General features: G+C 47.1%; 1 protein-coding gene across 1 annotated transcript in view; it reads right to left on the bottom strand.

The window, feature by feature from the left end:
- Positions 1 to 771: 771 nt before the first annotated feature.
- Positions 772 to 17,107, bottom strand: part of TBC1D10A (TBC1 domain family member 10A) — a 35,664-nt gene continuing 19,328 nt past the window's right edge. The window contains exons 5-9 of the mRNA XM_058158314.1: positions 14,131 to 14,245; positions 12,823 to 12,888; positions 11,857 to 12,046; positions 5,471 to 5,625; positions 772 to 3,313 (exon numbers count right to left, since the gene is read on the bottom strand). Coding sequence (XP_058014297.1) covers positions 2,927 to 3,313; positions 5,471 to 5,625; positions 11,857 to 12,046; positions 12,823 to 12,888; positions 14,131 to 14,245 — 913 coding nt within the window. The 3' untranslated portion in view covers positions 772 to 2,926. The remainder of the gene's footprint in view (positions 3,314 to 5,470; positions 5,626 to 11,856; positions 12,047 to 12,822; positions 12,889 to 14,130; positions 14,246 to 17,107) is intronic.

Genomic DNA, 17,107 nt, shown 5'->3' with positions numbered 1-17,107 from the left:
ACTCCTCCCACTTGTGACTGTAACCTGTTGCTGTATCCTTACGATTTATATTGTTCCCTGGTATGATTTGATTTGATAAAAGAATTCTATTCAATTCAATTAGAAAAGGGGCCAGAAGTTTTTGTTTTTTTTAATTGGCCAAGTGTGATTGGACACACAAGGAATTTGTCTTGGTGCAGATGCTCTCAGTGTACATAAGAGATACGTTTATCAAGAATCATTAAGGTACCACACTTAATGATAGTCATAGGGTACAAATAAGCAATCAGGAAACAATATCAATATAAATCATAAGGATACAAGCAACAAAGTTACAGTCATACAGTCATAAGTGGAAAGAGATGGGTGATGGGAACGATGAGAAGATTAATAATAGTGCAGATTTAGTAGATAGTTTGACAGTGTTGAGGGAATTATTTGTTTAGCAGAGTGATGGCCTTCGGGAAAAAACTGTTCTTGTGTCTAGTTGTTCTGGTGTGCAGTGCTCTATAGCGTCATTTTGAGGGTAGGAGTTGAAACAGTTTATGTCCAGGATGCGAGGGGTCTGTAAATATTTTCCCAGCCCTCTTTTTGACTCTTGCAGTATACAGGTCCTCAATGGAAGGCAGATTGGTAGCCATTGGTTTTCTTTTTCCTGCAGTTCTAATGATCCTCTGAAGCCTGTGTCTGTCTTGTTGGATCCTTCCTCATTTGGGTCTCCCCAAAACTGACACTCTTTTCCTCCCTCTCCCCCCACCCCCCTGGGCATCCCAAGTCAAATCGCACACAAGATTGACATAATTCTGGTTTATTTCGCCTCTTGTACAAAACAGTTTCAGCAACTGATTTTTAAAAAATAATAATAATAATCCACATACACAAATTCCACCCATCAGCCATAATCTGGTGCAGGAGAAGGAAACAAGAAAGTAGCATATCTGTTCCGTGCAAACAAATGTTTGTTTCTGCCAAGAAACTTGTTTGTTTGTTTGTTTTAAAAGTGTTCCTTGGTGCCTCTCCTAGCAAACCAAGTTTATGCCACACAAAAGGGGAGGGGGCAGTTGGGGGGCAAGGGAAGAAACGTCTTCCTGCATCTCCTTAATAAACCACCGAAGCTCCCATCAACCTGACTTTGCTTCCTGCAAAAATTGAATTCTTTTTTTGTTGTTGCCTGGGGGAATACCGAAAACGGAAAGCCAGATAGCAAGAAGCTTAAAAAAAAAACTCCAGACATTAGTATTTTTCCCCACTATCTGAAGCTGTCATTTTTAGGGATTCCTTAATATCATGGAGAGATGGAGTCAGAGGTTAGGTCGCTCCAAGCAACTCGGTTTTAACTCCGGGGGGAGGATGTTGCGCACAACAAAACGAGAGTCAACTCAGTTTGTCGCCGTCTTGGCTGAAGAGAGGTGGGTGGGACAAAATAATAATAATAATAATCAACACTGGAAAACGGAGTGTTTGTTTAAAAGAGGAAAAATCACAGCGACGAGAAGACTAGCATCCGAAACCGCTTGCCAAAATCGGATTTTCATCGGCCAGCGTTTCCTTCTGGTCCGGAACCCCGGGGGGGGAAATTCAGCATTTCTGGTCCGTACAGCATATGTGGGAATTTGGTCACAAGACAAGACAGCAAGGCTAAGCGGGAAAGGATTCCCTTTTAGCGCGCTGACTTTTTAGCAGTCCGCGAGGAGAAGCATTCGCGTCTTGGGATACGCCGTCTCTGCTAGCGGGAATGGCCGACGGCAGGCCGCGCAGGTGGGAGGAAGAACAGGACAGCCAAGTCAAATTCTTCCTGCGCAACGAGACAGAACGCAGGGAGTTAGGGTCCCCGCCGAACAATGTCCGCTCAACTTAAGAGCTCCCCCCCTAATCGGGGCGCCAAGGGGAGCGTCCCTTTCGTTGGGAAGTTCCAGAGGGACTACAGCTCCCCCCACTTGGTTTGGTTGCGACAAGAGCCGGTTGTAGGCTTATGGAGATCGCCAGAGAGGGGTCGAGAGAGAAACAGAGAGAGAGAGAGGTAGTAGCATTGGGGAGAGAAGCCTAGCAGCTTCTCCGATCAAGGGTCTCCCACTGGTACAGTCACGTCTGTGTGGCCTGGGAGAGGGTGTGTGTGTGATCTGGAAAGTGCAATCCCCATGCCTACAGGTAGGTGTCCTCGTTCTCCCGGGAACTAAGGCTCTCCTTGGACTGATGGAGAAGGGAAGAGTCGGGCTGCAGCAAATGGTGATTTTCTTCAGGGATAGGGCCATTGCCTTGGTTGCCCATGATTACCGGTCCTTTGGGGGCGCCCTTCCGCGACTTGCTCTTGTGTCTCTTGAGGGGGAGAGGGCTGTAAAGACTCGAGGGCGAAGGCAATTGCATGCATGGAAGATGGGACGCAGCCCCTCCTGGGACAAACTTCAAGGAGTTTTTGCACTTCGGCCCACCGAGGGTGAGGAGGGCAGGGTCAGAGTTCACGGGGACGACCTCCATTTTATTCCTATCAGAAAACATTGAGGCTGAGCCAACCTCAATTTAGTGGTCGATGGGTAGCCACATCCCTTTCCTATGTTTCGATACCTGTGTGATTCCGGCCAATCTAACTTCTTCCCCCCAAATCAAGAGGCGGGGGACACCTCAGTGCCTCCCAGCCTCCAGAACGTCTCCCCCACCCACCCACCCACCTGAGCAGGGGGCGGGAGAGGCACTAGCCCTTTCCAACCAGGGGGTGCCAAAGACATACGGAATTCCTTCCTTCGGCCATCGGAAGGCCTAATACTTACCCACCTGCCCGCCGACAAATCGCTCTCTCCTCCTTACAAACCCAGCTGCAAATTTTCCTATCGAGGGTATTTCACTGGTACAGTCTGGTCTGTTTGGCCTGGGAGAGGAGTGTGTGTGTGTGTATGTGTTTGTGAGAGAGAAAGAGAGAGAGAGAGAGATCTGGAAAGTGCAATCCCCACCCCTACAGGTAGGTGTCCTCGCTTTCCCGAGAACTAAGGCTCTCCTTGGACTGATGGAGAAGGGAAGAGTCCGGCTCCAGCAAAGATCCGTTTTCTTCCGGGATAGGGCCGTTGGCTTGGTTGCCCGTGGTTACCGCCCCTTTGGGGACGCCCTTCCGCGACTTGCTCTTGCGGCCCTTGGGGGAGAGGGCGGCACCGGGGGGCAGGATGATGGAAGGCGAGGGCTCCAAGGCTCTGTGGGGGTACGGCTCAGAGTCCCTGATCGCCTTGGCGCCGTGGAAACGGGGAGGGGACTTGCATTGCAGCTCTCCGTGGGTCTCCTTCCACTTCTTCAGCTGGATCAGGTGCTCACGCTCGATGTGGCGCTCCGTCACTGGCAACTCTATGACCTAGGAGGAACAAAAAGAATAGGTGAGCGTCCAGGTGGTTCCCCCAAACCTGGACAGACACCAGAAGCACTGATGCCAGCATATAAATAACCTCAGGGTGCCGTCCGCCAAGCAATGTCGGCTGGCGGCCCCCAGGGGAAGGGCCTTCTCTGTGGGGGCTCCCACCCTCTGGAACGAACTTCCCCCAGGACTCCGACAACTGCCTGACCTTCGGACCTTCCGCCGGTCCGAAGACATACCTATTTATTTGCGCAGGACTGGCATAGAAATTTTTAGTAGCTTTTAATATTTTGATGTAAATTTTATAGGGTTTTAATGGTTTTAATTTTGGCCTGATATTCAATAAGTTTTTTAATTATTGTTTTTATTGTGTACATAATTATTGTTTTATTCTGGCTGTGAACCACCCTGAGTCCTTCAGGAGAAGGGCGGTATAAAAATCTAATAAATCTAAATCTAAATCTAATCTATCCACCCCAAGCTTTCTTCGGCCTCCCAAAATTTGTCCAGTACCCTATTCTTCTAATAATTTAGAATCATAGAATCCTAAGGCTGGAAGAGACCTTAGAGGTCTTCTGGTCCAACCCCCCTGCTCAAGCAGGAGACCCTATGATATTTCAGACAGTTGGCTGTCCAGTCTTTTCCTAAAAACCTCCCTTGATGGAGCAGCCACAACTTCATTACACAATGGCTGTGTGTTGCGTTAATTTTGAGGGGACCGCACATTTACACGGTTATACAAACTGTACACTCACTACTTTACACTGCAGCCAAGTGTCGTTTCTTCAGTGTTGTCACATGAAAAGATATGCTTAAATATTTACAAAATGTGAGGGGATGGTGTAACTCACTTCTGTGATATACTCTGTGTGTGTATGTGTGTATGAAAAAAACAATGGCTACCAACCTGCCTTCCATTGAGGACCTGTATACTGCACGAGTCAAAAAGAGGGCTGGGAAAATATTTACAGATCCCTCACATCCTGGACATAAATTGTTCCAACTCCTACCCGCAAAACGACGCTATAGAGCACTGCACACCAGAACAACTAGAAACAAAAACAGTTTTTTCCCGAACGCCATCACTCTGCTAAACCAATAATTCCTGCTAAACAAATAATTCCCTCAACACTGTCAAACTAGTTACTAAGTCTGCACGACTATTACTATTAATCTTCTCATCGTTCCTATCACTCATCTCCTTCCACTTATGGCTGCATGACTGTAAATTGTTGCTTGTATCCTTACGATTTATATTGTTTCCTAGTAGGATTCGATTGCTTATTTGTATCCTATGACTATCATTAAGTGTTGTACCTTATGATTCTTGATGAATGTATCTTTTATTTTTATGTACACTGAGAGCATGTGCCCCAAAGACAAATTCCTTGTGTGTCCAATCACACTTGGCCACTTTTATCTATCTATCTATCTATCTATCTATCTATCTATCTATCTATCTATCTATCTATCTATCTATCTATCTATCTATCTATCTATCTATCTACCTATCTACCTACCTACCTACCTACCTACCTACCTACCTACCTACTTACCTACCTACCTGTATATGTATATCAGGGGTGAAATCCAGCAGGTTCTGACAGGTTCTGGAGAACCGGCAGCGGATATATTGAGTAGTTCAGAGAACTGGCAAATACCATCTCTGGCTGGTCCTAAAGTGGGGTTGGAATGGAGACTTTCTCCCAGGAGTAGGGAGGAAATGGGGATTTTGCAGTATCCTTCCCGCCACGCCCACCAAGCCACACCACGCCCACCAAGCCACGCCCACAGAACCAGTAGAAAAAAAAATATTTGGATTTCACCATTGGTCCAGAGATATTTTTTAAAGTGTCCTGACGATCCCAGCTGAGTTGCCTGATCGCCAGAACCTTTTGAAAGCATTTTTTTTTTACAACCTCTTCGGGTTCGAGGAAAAAAAGAATTCTGACAATCCCAGCTGAGCCGCGCGATCATCTGAGCCTTTTTTTTTTACTTTTAAAAGCATTTTTTCAGCCGAAGACATACATATGTACACACACACACAAACAGACACACACAAACACACACCCTATCCCAGCTCCTGGCTGTCTGCACCTGACGTCTGCCTGCCTACAGCAGAACATATAGCAGAGCATCCGGCTGAACCGGTTTTACCTCTTGCACAAGGAATGTCTCTTGCATGATTTTAGGGTTCAGGGCCCTCAGCCGCTCCATCGTCTCGTACTGCCCTTGGCAGGATCTCAGCTTCTCCGAGGAACCCAGGGTATATTTCAGGAGGACGAGGCCCACTCTGAAAATGATCTTGACGCCTGTGAGAAGAGGACGAGAATTGAAAAGTAATTACACAGGGGTGAAAGGTAAAATTGGTTACTACCGGTTCTGCGGGCGTGGCTTGTTGGGGGGGGGTGTAATGTGACTGGGTGGGCGTGGCCAACTTTTTTTTTTAAACTTTTAAAAGCATTTTTTTCTACAACCTCTTCGGTTGAAGAGGTTGTAGAAAAAAATGCTTTTAAAAGGCTCCGACAATCCCAGCTCAGTTGCCTGATCGTCAGAGCCTTCGGTAAAAAAAAAAATGCTTTAAAAAAAGGCTCTGGAGATCCCAGCTGAGTTGCCTGATTGTCAGAGACTTTTGTTTTAAAAGCATTTTTTGTTTTTTGCCTTTGAGAAAGAAGAGAGAGAGATAGAAAGGGAGAAGCAAATTAGAACAACATTAAAAAAAAGAAAAATCATCTATCCATCATCCCTTGCCCGCTTCAGTAGTTTAATAGAATAGAATAGAATAGAATTTTTTATTGGCCAAGTGTGATTGGACACACAAGGAATTTGTCTTTGGTGCATATGCTCTCAGTGTACATAAAAGACAAGATACCTTCATCAAAGTACAACATTTACAACACAATTGATGATCAATATATCAATATAAATCATAAGGATTGCCAGCAACAAGTTATAGTCATACAGTCATAAGTGGAAAGAGATTGGTGATGGGAACGATGAGAAGATTAATAGTAGTGCAGATTCAGTAAATAGTCTGACAGTGTTGAGGGAATTATTTGTTTAGCAGAGTGATGGCCTTCGGGAAAAAACTGTTCTTGTGTCTAGTTGTTCTGGTGTGCAGTGCTCTATAGCGTCGTTTTGAGGGTAGGCGTTGAAACAGTTTATGTCCTGGATGTGAGGGATCTGTAAATATTTTCACGGCCCTCTTCTTGATTCGTGCAGTATACAGGTCCTCAATGGAAGGCAGGTTGGTAGCAATTATTTTTTCTGCAGTTCTAATTATCCTCTGAAGTCTGTGTCTTTCTTGTTGGGTTGCCTTCAGGTTCCTCTCTTAGATCTTTATCTCTATCTACGTTGATCCTGGAACATCTTGCGTTCCTCACAGGGCTGGGGTCAGGAGCCAGCAAGCTGCAGTACAAATTGCTTGATTTATGACCGGTCATTTAATGACCGTTTGAAGTTATGACGTGAATCACATGGATTCCCAGCCCCCTGCTGGGCATTTAAGAATCAAAAGAAGATTCTTAAATGCCCAGTGGGGGTCAAGCTATTCTCCAAAGCACCTAGGAAGGCAGGACAAGAAGCAATGGATGGAAACTAATCAAGGAGAGAAGCAACCTGGAATTAAGGAGAAACTTCCTAACAGTGAGGACAATTAACCAGTGGAACAGCTGGCCACCAGAAGTTGTGGGTGCTCCATCGCTGGAGATTTTTAAGAAGAAAGTGAACTGCCATTTGTCTGAGCAGGGGGTCGGCCTAGGAGATTTCCAAGGTCAAAGATGATGAGGGGACCAGAGGCTAATCCAATTCTACAGAGGAATTATTGAGTCTGTCATTTGCACCTCTATAACTGTCTGGTTCGGTTCTGCAACCCAACAAGAAAAACACAGACTTCAGAGGATAATTAGAACTGCAGAAAAAATAATTGCTACCAACCTGCCTTCCATTGAGGACCTGTATACTGCACGAGTCAAAAAGAGGGCTGGGAAAATATTTGCAGATCCCTCGCATCCTGGACATAAACTGTTTCAACTCCTACCCTCAAAACGACGCTATAGAGCACTGCACACCAGAACAACTAGACACAAGAACAGTTTTTTCCCGAAGGCCATCACTCTGCTAAACAAATAATTCCCTCAACACTGTCAGACTATTTACTGAATCTGCACTACTATTAATCGTTTCATAGTTCCCATCACCAATCTCTTTCCACTTATGACTGTATGACTATAACTTGTTGCTGGCAATCCTTATGATTTATATTGATATATTGATCATCAATTGTGTTGTAAATGTTGTACCTTGATGAACGTATCTTTTCTTTTATGTACACTGAGAGCATATGCACCAAGACAAATTCCTTGTGTGTCCAATCACACTTGGCCAATAAAATTCTATTCTATTCTATTCTATTCTAAAATATACGATGAATGGTTGCAGGAACTGGGGACGGCAAGTCTAGTGAAGAGAAGGACCAGGGGAGACATGATAGCAATCTTTCAGTATTTGAGGGGCTGCCACAGAGAGGAGGGGTGTGTGTGTGTCAAGCTATTTTCCAAAGCACCCAAAGGCCAGACAAGGAATAATGGATGGAAATTGACCAAGGAGAGATTCAAGCTAGAAATAAGGAGGAACTTTCTGACAGTGAGAACAATCAATCCATGGAACCGAAGTTGCCTTCGGAAGTGATGGGAGCTTCATCACTGGAAGCCTTCAAAAAGAGACTGGACTGCCATTTGTCAGAAATGGGGTAGGGTCTCCTACTTGGGTGGGGGATTGGACTAGATGACCTACAAAGTCCCTTCCAACTTTGTTAATCTGTAAAAAAATGATTGGGTGGGCCACTCAACAAATCTAGAAGATGGCTTCCAGCCATGAGTTGCTCTTGAGTAGAGATCTCTGTACTGAAGGATGTCATATCCTTGCCTGAACAAAACAGTCGGCGAAGGCCACCTCATTTATTTATCACAGTTCTGGGCTGCATAAACAGAGGGATAGAATCAAGATCACGTGAAGTGTTAGTGCCACTTTATAAGGCCTTGGTAAGGCCACACTTGGAATATTGCATCCAGTTTTGGTCGCCACAATGTAAAAAAGATGTGGAGACTCTGGAAAGAGTGCAGAGAAGAGCAACCAAGATGATTAGGGGACTGGAGGCTAAAACATATGAAGAACGATTGCAGGAACTCGGTATGTCTAGTTTAATAAAAAGAAGGACTAGGGGAGACATGAGAGCAGTGTTCCAATATCTCAGGGGTTGCCCCAAAGAAGAGGGAGTCAAGCTATTCTCCAAAGCACCTGAGGGCAGGACAAGAAGCAATGGGTGGAAACTAATCAAGGAGAGAAGCAGCTTAGAACTAAGGAGAAATTTCCTGACAGTTAGAACAATTAATAAGTGGAACGACTTGCCTGCAGAAGTTGTGAATGCTCCAACACTGGAAATTTTTAAGAAAATGTTGGATAGCCATCTGACTGAGATGATGTAGGGTTTCCTGCCTGGGCAGGGGGTTGGACTAGAAGGCCTCCAAGGTCCCTTCCAGCTCCTGTTATTCTGTTTGAAAACTGCAATTGCAACGCCATCCACCAGGGGGCAGCCAAGCGGCGTGAAGCCGCTGCCCCAAAACTTCCTGCTTGCCTGCTCAAGTCGGAGCCCCCATAGCATCATCAATGCTTTGCTGACCTAGATTTTTGCAGCTCCCAGGGATTTACTTTCTAGACCGGGATGATGCCCTATGCACGGTCACTTATGCTCTCGTGACATTCGTCTGGATTACTGCAATGCTCTCTACATGGGGCTCCCCTTGAAGAGCACCCGGAGGCTCCAGTTAGTCCAGAATGCGGCTGCGCGGGTGATAGAGGGAGCCCCTCGTGGCTCCCATGTGACACCTCTCCTGCGCAGACTGCACTGGCTACCTGTAGCCTTTCGGGTGCGCTTCAAGGTTTTGGTAACTATCTTCAAAGCGCTCCATGGCATTGGGCCGGGATACTTACGGGACCGTCTGCTGCCACCGATTGCCTCCCACCGACCCGTGCGCTCTCACAGAGAGGGACTCCTCAGGGTGCCGTCAGCCAGGCAGTGCCGACTGGCGACACCCAGGGGGAGGGCCTTTTCTGTGGGGGCTCCCACCCTCTGGAACGAACTTCCCCCAGGTCTTCGTCAACTTTCCGACCTTCGAACCTTTCGCCGCGAGCTTAAGACACATCTATTTATTTGCGCAGGACTGGACTAGAATTTTTAAATTTTAATTTGGTTTTAATAGGGTTTTATTATTTTTATTGTAATTTTTAATATTCGGCCTTATTTAATAAGTTTTTTAAATTGGTGTTTTATTTTGTATTCATATGTATGTTTTTATTAGGCTGTAAACCGCCCTGAGTCTCTCGGGAGATAGGGCGGTATACAAATGTGATTAAATAAATAAATAAATAAATAAATAAATACGTGTCTGAGCGCGACCAGCTGGGCAGAGGGAAAAAGCCAGCACTGCCACTAAGAAGGGCAGAGTCACAACTATTGGAATCTGTCTGGGCACTCAGGACAGCAGCTGAGCTCATGGAGGGGAGGATCGGCAGAGGAGACAACCTTGGAGACAAGAGGTAGGGCGTGGTGAAATCTGAACCGGTTTACTACTGGTTCGCTGGCTGCGCATGCGCAGTGCGCACCAAATGTGAGGTTCGGTGCGTGCGCGCGGCGCATGCTGAAAGGAGGCATGGGGTAAGTAGAACAGCGCGCAGGGATGGGCGGGTGATCAGCTGTGGCATACGATCTTTTTTTTTTTTTACTTTTAAAAGCATTTTTTTTACAACCTATTCAGCCGAAGAGGTTGTAAAAAAAAATGCTTTTAAAAGTAAAAAAAAAAAAAGGCTCTGACGATTAGGTAGCTCAGCTGCGATCGTCAGAATCTTTTTTTTTTTACTTTTAAAAGCATTTTTTACAACCTATTCAGCCAGAGGTTGTAAAAAAAATGCTTTTAAAAGTAAAAAAAAAAGGCTCTGACAATTAGGCAGCTCAGCTGAGATCGTCAGAACCTCTTTTTTTAAAAAAAAAATCTTTTAAAAGCATTTTTTTAAAAGAAGCGGCAAGTGGGGAAGTGATCGTCTGGACATCGGATGGGTGGGTGGGTGGGTGGGGAGCCAGGGATTTTTTGCTACCGGTTCTCTGAACCACCTGCCGCCATCAGCTACCACAATCGCCGAACTGGGCCGAACCGGGAGCATTTCACCCCTGGGGCAGTGTCACAACCCACTGGAATCTTTTCTGGACACCCAGGACAGCAGCTGAGTTCAGGGAGGGGAAGATTGGCAGAGGAGACAACTTGCGTCTCTGGGACACCTAGAGACAAGAGGTGGGGCGTTCCGGAAGACTTCTATCCCGCTAAGCAGGAGGATGGTTGAGATGAAGGGGTGAGATCATCACAGGAGCCGAGACTGAAGCTAAAGCAGTTCTCGTCTTATAACCACAACGGAGCCCAAAATTTATCTTGCTAAACGAGTCGGTTGTTCAGGTAAGTTTCCCCCCCTCTCCCAGTCTTACGACCTTTCTTGTCCCCGCCGTTAAGGCAATCGTTGCCGTTTTTAAGTTGGTAAGCACGGTTGTTAAGTGAATCCGGCTTTCCTGCATGGACTCTGCTCGCCAGAAGGTCACAAGGGAGGATCACGGGACAGCCTCCCCCACCACCACCCCGCCAAGACATTGCAACAGTCACAAGTACACACCAGTTGCCGAGCTTCTGAATATGGATCGAGTGATTGCAGGGAGGTGGTCAGAAGTGGGAGGTTTGGTTGCTAAGTCGCTTTTCTCAGCGCAGTGGTAATTTCAAACAAATTGAAGAGCAAAGACCTTGACGTCCCGATGCAAAGCCTCGTGGGATATCAGAAAATTTGTTTATTCCTCCAAATAGCAAACCTACTTGTTTAGTGTTCTGACCCAGCTCCGACAAACCCTCTGAAGTGAACTCAAAAGATTCCTTTATTAGGAACGCCGGCAGCCCCGCAGGCTAACAAGTCTGTCTGGCAAGGAGCTGTCTATTCATCTCCGCCCCCTGCCTTTTTATCCCCAGGGCTAGGGTAGGGCTTCGCTAGCAGCGGTGGCTCTTCCGTCCCGAGGACCGGCCCATAGATTTCCACTGTTCTCCTCTCCTCTGCTTTCTGCGCATCAGGCACTGGACCCAGCTGTTCCTCTTCTTCCTCATCAGCCACCTCAACACCTGGTGGCTGTTGACTCTCCATCTGAGGGCTGACGGACAGCCCAAGCTCCGCCTCTCTCTCTCTCTCTCTCTCTGCCAGCTCTATTCCCCTTCCCCTTTGGAGCTCTCAGGTTGCCTTGCTGCTGACCCCACCTCCACCTCCTCCTCCTCCTCCTCGGCTGCTGGAGGGGCCGGTGGCCAACAGACCACAACAGTCTCATTACGGCCTTCCAGATGCCATGACTCCCGTGCAGAACGGCAAGGAGCAACCTCCTCCAGAGGTATCCCCCCAAATGTGGCCGGCACACGTAGCCCCCACACCACCACCACAAAGAGCAGAAGAGACAGCACCAGTACCTTCGCAGAAGAACATATCCCAGACCCTCAGCACGGAACTCCAGGGCAGGGTCCTGGAGAAGGCACACATGAACCACTCCGTCATGTACAAGATGGGGTCGATCTTCTGCTTGCTGAGATGCTTGTAAGCCAGCGGGGAGACCCTCTGGAGCAGAGAGAAGAGTATCTCGCCATCCAACTGGATGGCCTCCTGCGGGGAAGGAAAGAGAGGAGGTCTTGGGGTCAGGCTGAGCAGGAGGGCTGGCTGTCCCTCGGCCACTGGTCCGCATTCGCTAGCTGTCTGCCTGCCATGAACTATGGGTGGGTGGCTGGGAGGGAGCCGGATCGGAGGGGAAAGTGAAACTAATGGCGTTGACGGGAAGAAGCGAGAGGCAAGGCCTCAAGGTCGTAAACCTAGGAGAAACAAGCAAGGCAGTTTGCTCAAAAATGGTACTAGCCCTGATGATGTTGCCTAGTTAGGGTCATGAAACGTCTGCAGGAAAACAAGCACGCTCAGAGAGAACCAAGGACCCCCTCATTTCAACCCTGAGCTACAACTCTTCTCTTTTATAGGTTACTCAAATTATCATTGGACAATACGGGGCCAGGGGAGGAGAGGAACTGGATGGGGAAAGTTAACCGGATAATTTTGGCGCGCGAACTTCAGTTCCGGCTTTGCTATATTGTATTCCACTTGGCTTTTAGTAAAAAGTATGCCTTTCACTACAAATGGAGTCGAGGGTCTTCCTTTGCTATGGGATCACGTTGGGGCAGGTCTGACACAACCCATTCTTCCTTCCTTGGGGCTGCACTGTTTCCTTGCTCTCCTGAAACCGGCAGACCTCCATCAGGGTCCAGAGCAGGGGTCTCTCAACTTGGCAACTTTAAGACCGGTGGGACTTTGTTGTTAGGGAATTCTGGGATTTGAAGTCCACAAGTCTAAAAGCTGCCAAGATGGGAGACCCCTGATCTAAAGGAAACACTCACCAGCTTCTCGCTGTAGTAGCCAGGAAGGTATTTCTCACATATTTGCACAAGACACCAGAAAGCTTGCTAAAGACAGAGAGAGAGAGAGAGAAGAAAATATTATTAGCCCAACATAATTAAGTTTGTCCTGAAGAAGGGGAGAGGAAAGAGAGTGATTCTCAAACTTGACAACTTGAAGATGCGTTGACTTCAACTAAGTGGTAAGTCTAACTTCCCTTAACAATGCAAATGCTGAGCTCAGCTGTGGTTCTAAGTTGAGGACGACTGTGGATAGGGTAGAGTAGAGTCAAGGAGAGGAGCCGAGAGGAGGAAGGAGAGGAGAGGAGAGGAGGAAGGAAGGGAGGAGAGGAGAGGAAAAGAGAGGAGAGGAGAGGAGGAAGGAAAGAGAGGAGAGCAGAGGAGGAAGGAGAGCAGAGGAGGAAGGAGAGGAGAGGAGAAGAAGAAGGAAGGAAAGAGAGAAGAGGAGAGGAAGGAGGAGAGGAGAGGAGGAAGGAAAGAGGAGAGGAGGAAGGAAGAGAGGACAGGACAAGAGGAAGGAGAGAACAGGAGGAAAGAAGGAAAGAGGAGAGGAGGAAGGAGGAGAGGAGGAGAGAGGAGGAGAGGAGAGGAGAGGAAGGAAGGAGGAGAGGAGGAAGGAAAGAGAGGAGGAAGAAGAGAGAGGAGGAAGGAAGAGAGAGAGGAGGAAGGAAGGAAAGAGGAGAGGAAGGAAAGAGAGAAGAGGAGGAAGGAAAGAGAGGAGGAAGGAAGGAAAGAGAGAAGAGGAGAGGAGGAAGAAAAGAGAGAAGAGGAGAGGAGGAAGGAAAGAGAGGAGAGGAGAGGAGGACGGAGAGAGGAGAGCAGAGGAGGAAGGAGGAAGGAGAAGAAGGAAGGAGAGGAGGAGGAAGGAGAGGAGAGGAGGAAGGAAAGAGGAGAGGAGGAAGGAAAGAGAGGAGGTGACAAGAGGAAGGAGAGGACAGGAGGAAGGAAGGAAAGAGAGGAAAGGAGAGGAGAGGAGAGGAGGGAGGGAGGAAGGAAGGAAGGAAAGAGAGGGAAGGGGAGAGGAGGGGACAGGACAGGACAGTAGAGTTGGAAGGAACCTTGGAGGTCGTCTAGTCCAACCCCCTGCTCAAGCAGGAGACCCACTCCAGCGATGTTTATTTTTACAGCAGGAAATCCAGTCCCGGCTATTTTTACCCTCCACGGAGAGAACGACTACTGGATATATGGATTATAGACTAGCTGAGCCAGAGGAAGCAGCCTCCGGAGAGCAACAGGAAGAACCCGGCCAACTCCAGAGGGAAGCGTCCGTTAAGAGGAATTTGAACGCACCTCGGCTGGCATGTGCATCAAGAGCACGGCGGCAATCGGAGCCTGGGCCTGGCAATATCCTTCCTCCGGCCGATACAGAGTATAAGCTTTCAGGACCCGGAATAAATCTTGTTGCCTGTTGAGGGGAGAAGACACAACAAAACAAATTTATTGAAGAGAAACGAGGGAAAATCATTCACGAGCTGAGTTCAGACTGTTTTCAGTTCAGTTGACTTCGTCGTCATGGCACCTCGTACAACGAAATGAAGTGTTAATCGAACTCAAGTAAAAATTAAAAGAGTTGGTGAGGAACAGAAGACTCCCTAGGGCTGGAAGGGACCTCAAGAGGTCTTCTAGTCCTACCCCGTGCTCAAGGCAAGGAGGCCTTATACCAGGGATGGTGAATCTTTTTTTCCTCACATGTCCCCACCCATAATTCAATACCTCCCCCACGCATCGCACAACCCCCTCACGCTGTGCATGCGCACACGAACACCCCCACACACACACGCTCTCTGTACATGCGCACACGACACACACACCCCGTGCCCTGTTTTGGGCCTAGCAGGCCTCCCTGAAGCCTCCAGAGGCCGGAAATAACCCATTTCTAGACTTCCCTTCCCCAGGCTCCAGAGCCTTTCTTGGAGCCTGGGGAGGGTGAAAACATCCTCCCCTGCCCCCCCACCTCCTGGAGGCCAGAAATGGCTCGTTTCCCAACTTCCGATGGGCTCAGAAGGCCCGCTTTTCGTCCTCCTCAGACTCCAGAGACTTTTACAACCTATTCGATCGATTCGGCCGAATAGGTTGTAAAAAAAAAATGCTTTTAAAAGGTTAAAAAAAAAAGACTCTGACGATCACAGCTGAGCCACATGATTGTCGGCGCCTTTTTTTTTTAAATTAAATTTTAAAATGCTTTTAAAAGTATAAAAAAAAAAGATCGCGCGCCACAGCTGATCACCCCACCCACCCCAGCTATTCTACTTACCCCATGCCTCCTTTTGGCGTGCGGCCCTTGCATTTGGTGCGTGGCACGCATGCGCAGCTAGTGAACCGGTAGTAAACCGGTTCAGATTTCACCACTGGGTCTCACCATTTAAAGTAATTGGCCAGCTTGGGAAGTTCTGGGTTCAAGCCATGCAGCCGCCCCGCAAATTCCCTTTTGAGAGAATGAAGCCCATTCCACTCACAAACTTGGGATGAGGTCAAGCTTGCCTCAAAGACGCCTCTCACAAAAGGAGCATTGATCGGAGCTGGACAAAGCCTGGCTCAGAACAACTTCCCATCCATCAGAATCCAATTGCAGGATCAAATGTTCCACCACAGGGAACCAAAAAAACTTTCCCTTCAGTTCAACAGTGTCATGGGCTTGCACATTGCCTGAACACATGTTTCCATCCCTGTTTATTTATTTGTCTGTCTGTCTATCTATCGTATCTTTCTTTCTTTTTCTTTTTCTTTCTTTCTAAATACTCTATCTATCTATCTATCTATCTATCTATCTATCTATCTATCTATCTAACTACCGTATCTTTCTTTCTTTTTCTCTTTCTTTTTCTTTCTTTTCTTTCTCTGTCTGTCTGTCTGTCTGTCTGTCTATCTATCTATCTATCTATCTATTTATCATCTATCTATCTATCCATCTATCATCTATCTATCTATCTATCATCTAAGGATTTCTAAGGTTGCTTTGACATGGTGACTGCATAAACACACAATGAATCAAAAAGAAGAGGAAAAACAAAAACGAACAAAGCCATATAATAACAAACAGACAATATAAACAAATCTAAAATCCGGAACAAGCAGACAACAAGAAAACACAGGGGAGGGAATAACAATTTGACTCCAAAAAGCCAACGTAATCCTAGGCTGCATCAACAGAGGGATAGAATCAAGATCACTTGAAGTGTTAATACCACTTTATAATGCCTCGGTAAGGCCACCCTTGGAATACGGCATCCAGTTTTGGTCGCCATGATGTAAAAAAGATGTTGAGACTCTAGAAAGAGTGCAGAGAAGAGCAACAAAGAAGATTAGGGGACTGGAGGCTAAAACATATGAAGAACGGTTGAGAAATTGGGTCTGTCTAGTTTAATAAAAAGAAGGACTAGGGGAGACATGATAGTAGTCTTCCAATATCTCAGGGGTTGCCACAAAGAAGAGGCAGTCAAGCTATTCTCCAAAGCACCTGAGGGCAGGACAAGAAGCAATGGGTGGAAACTCATCAAGGAAAGAAGCAACTTAGAACTAAGGAGAAATTTCCTAACAGTGAGAACAATTAACAGGTGGAACTGCTTGCCTCTAGAAGTTGTGGGTGTCCAACACTGGAAGTTTTTTTTAAAAAAGTGGAGAGAGCTATTTGAACAGGATGTATAAGGTCTCCTGTCTTGAGCAGGAAGCTGGACTAGAAGATCTCCAAGGTCCCTTCCAACTCTGTTATTTTGTTAAGCAACAATTTGAACCAAGACACTAGGGACACAATCGCACACCTTCACTTGGCCTTTCTAAAACGGACACTAAAAGACTTGGTGCCTCCGGTCTTGGGAAGGAGATTAGCAACCCCGGATAGGCTGAGCAGCCATGAATTTGCATAAGTTGCTTTCTAAACCTTCGGCTTGTCATTTCCAGTGCTTGATTATAAGCTGGGCAAAGCCGTCTCTCTTTTATCTGTCCTGGATTGCCCCAGGTTAAAGGACACCATCAAGGAAGGCAGGAAGAAGGAGATTGGAGGGAGGGAGGAAGGAAGGAAGGAAGGAGATGAGAATGGGAGGGAGGGAGGGGGAAAGAAGGAAAGGAAAGGAAAGGAGGAAAGAGAAGAAGAAAGAAGATTGGAGGGAGGGAGGGAGGAAGGAAGGAAGGAAGGGGATAGTAATGGGAAGAAGGAGATTGGAGGGAGGGAGGAAGGAAGGAGATGAGAATGGGAGGAGGAGGGAGGAAGGAGGAAGGAGATGGGAATGGGAGGGAGGGAGGAGGAGGAGGAAAAGGAGATGGGAATGGG

This window comes from Ahaetulla prasina, chromosome 15 (genome assembly GCF_028640845.1).
Source record: "Ahaetulla prasina isolate Xishuangbanna chromosome 15, ASM2864084v1, whole genome shotgun sequence".
NCBI classification, from domain to species: domain Eukaryota; kingdom Metazoa; phylum Chordata; class Lepidosauria; order Squamata; family Colubridae; genus Ahaetulla; species Ahaetulla prasina.
The sequence above is the reverse complement of the archived record's forward strand: the minus strand, read 5'-3'. Positions and strand labels throughout refer to the sequence as shown.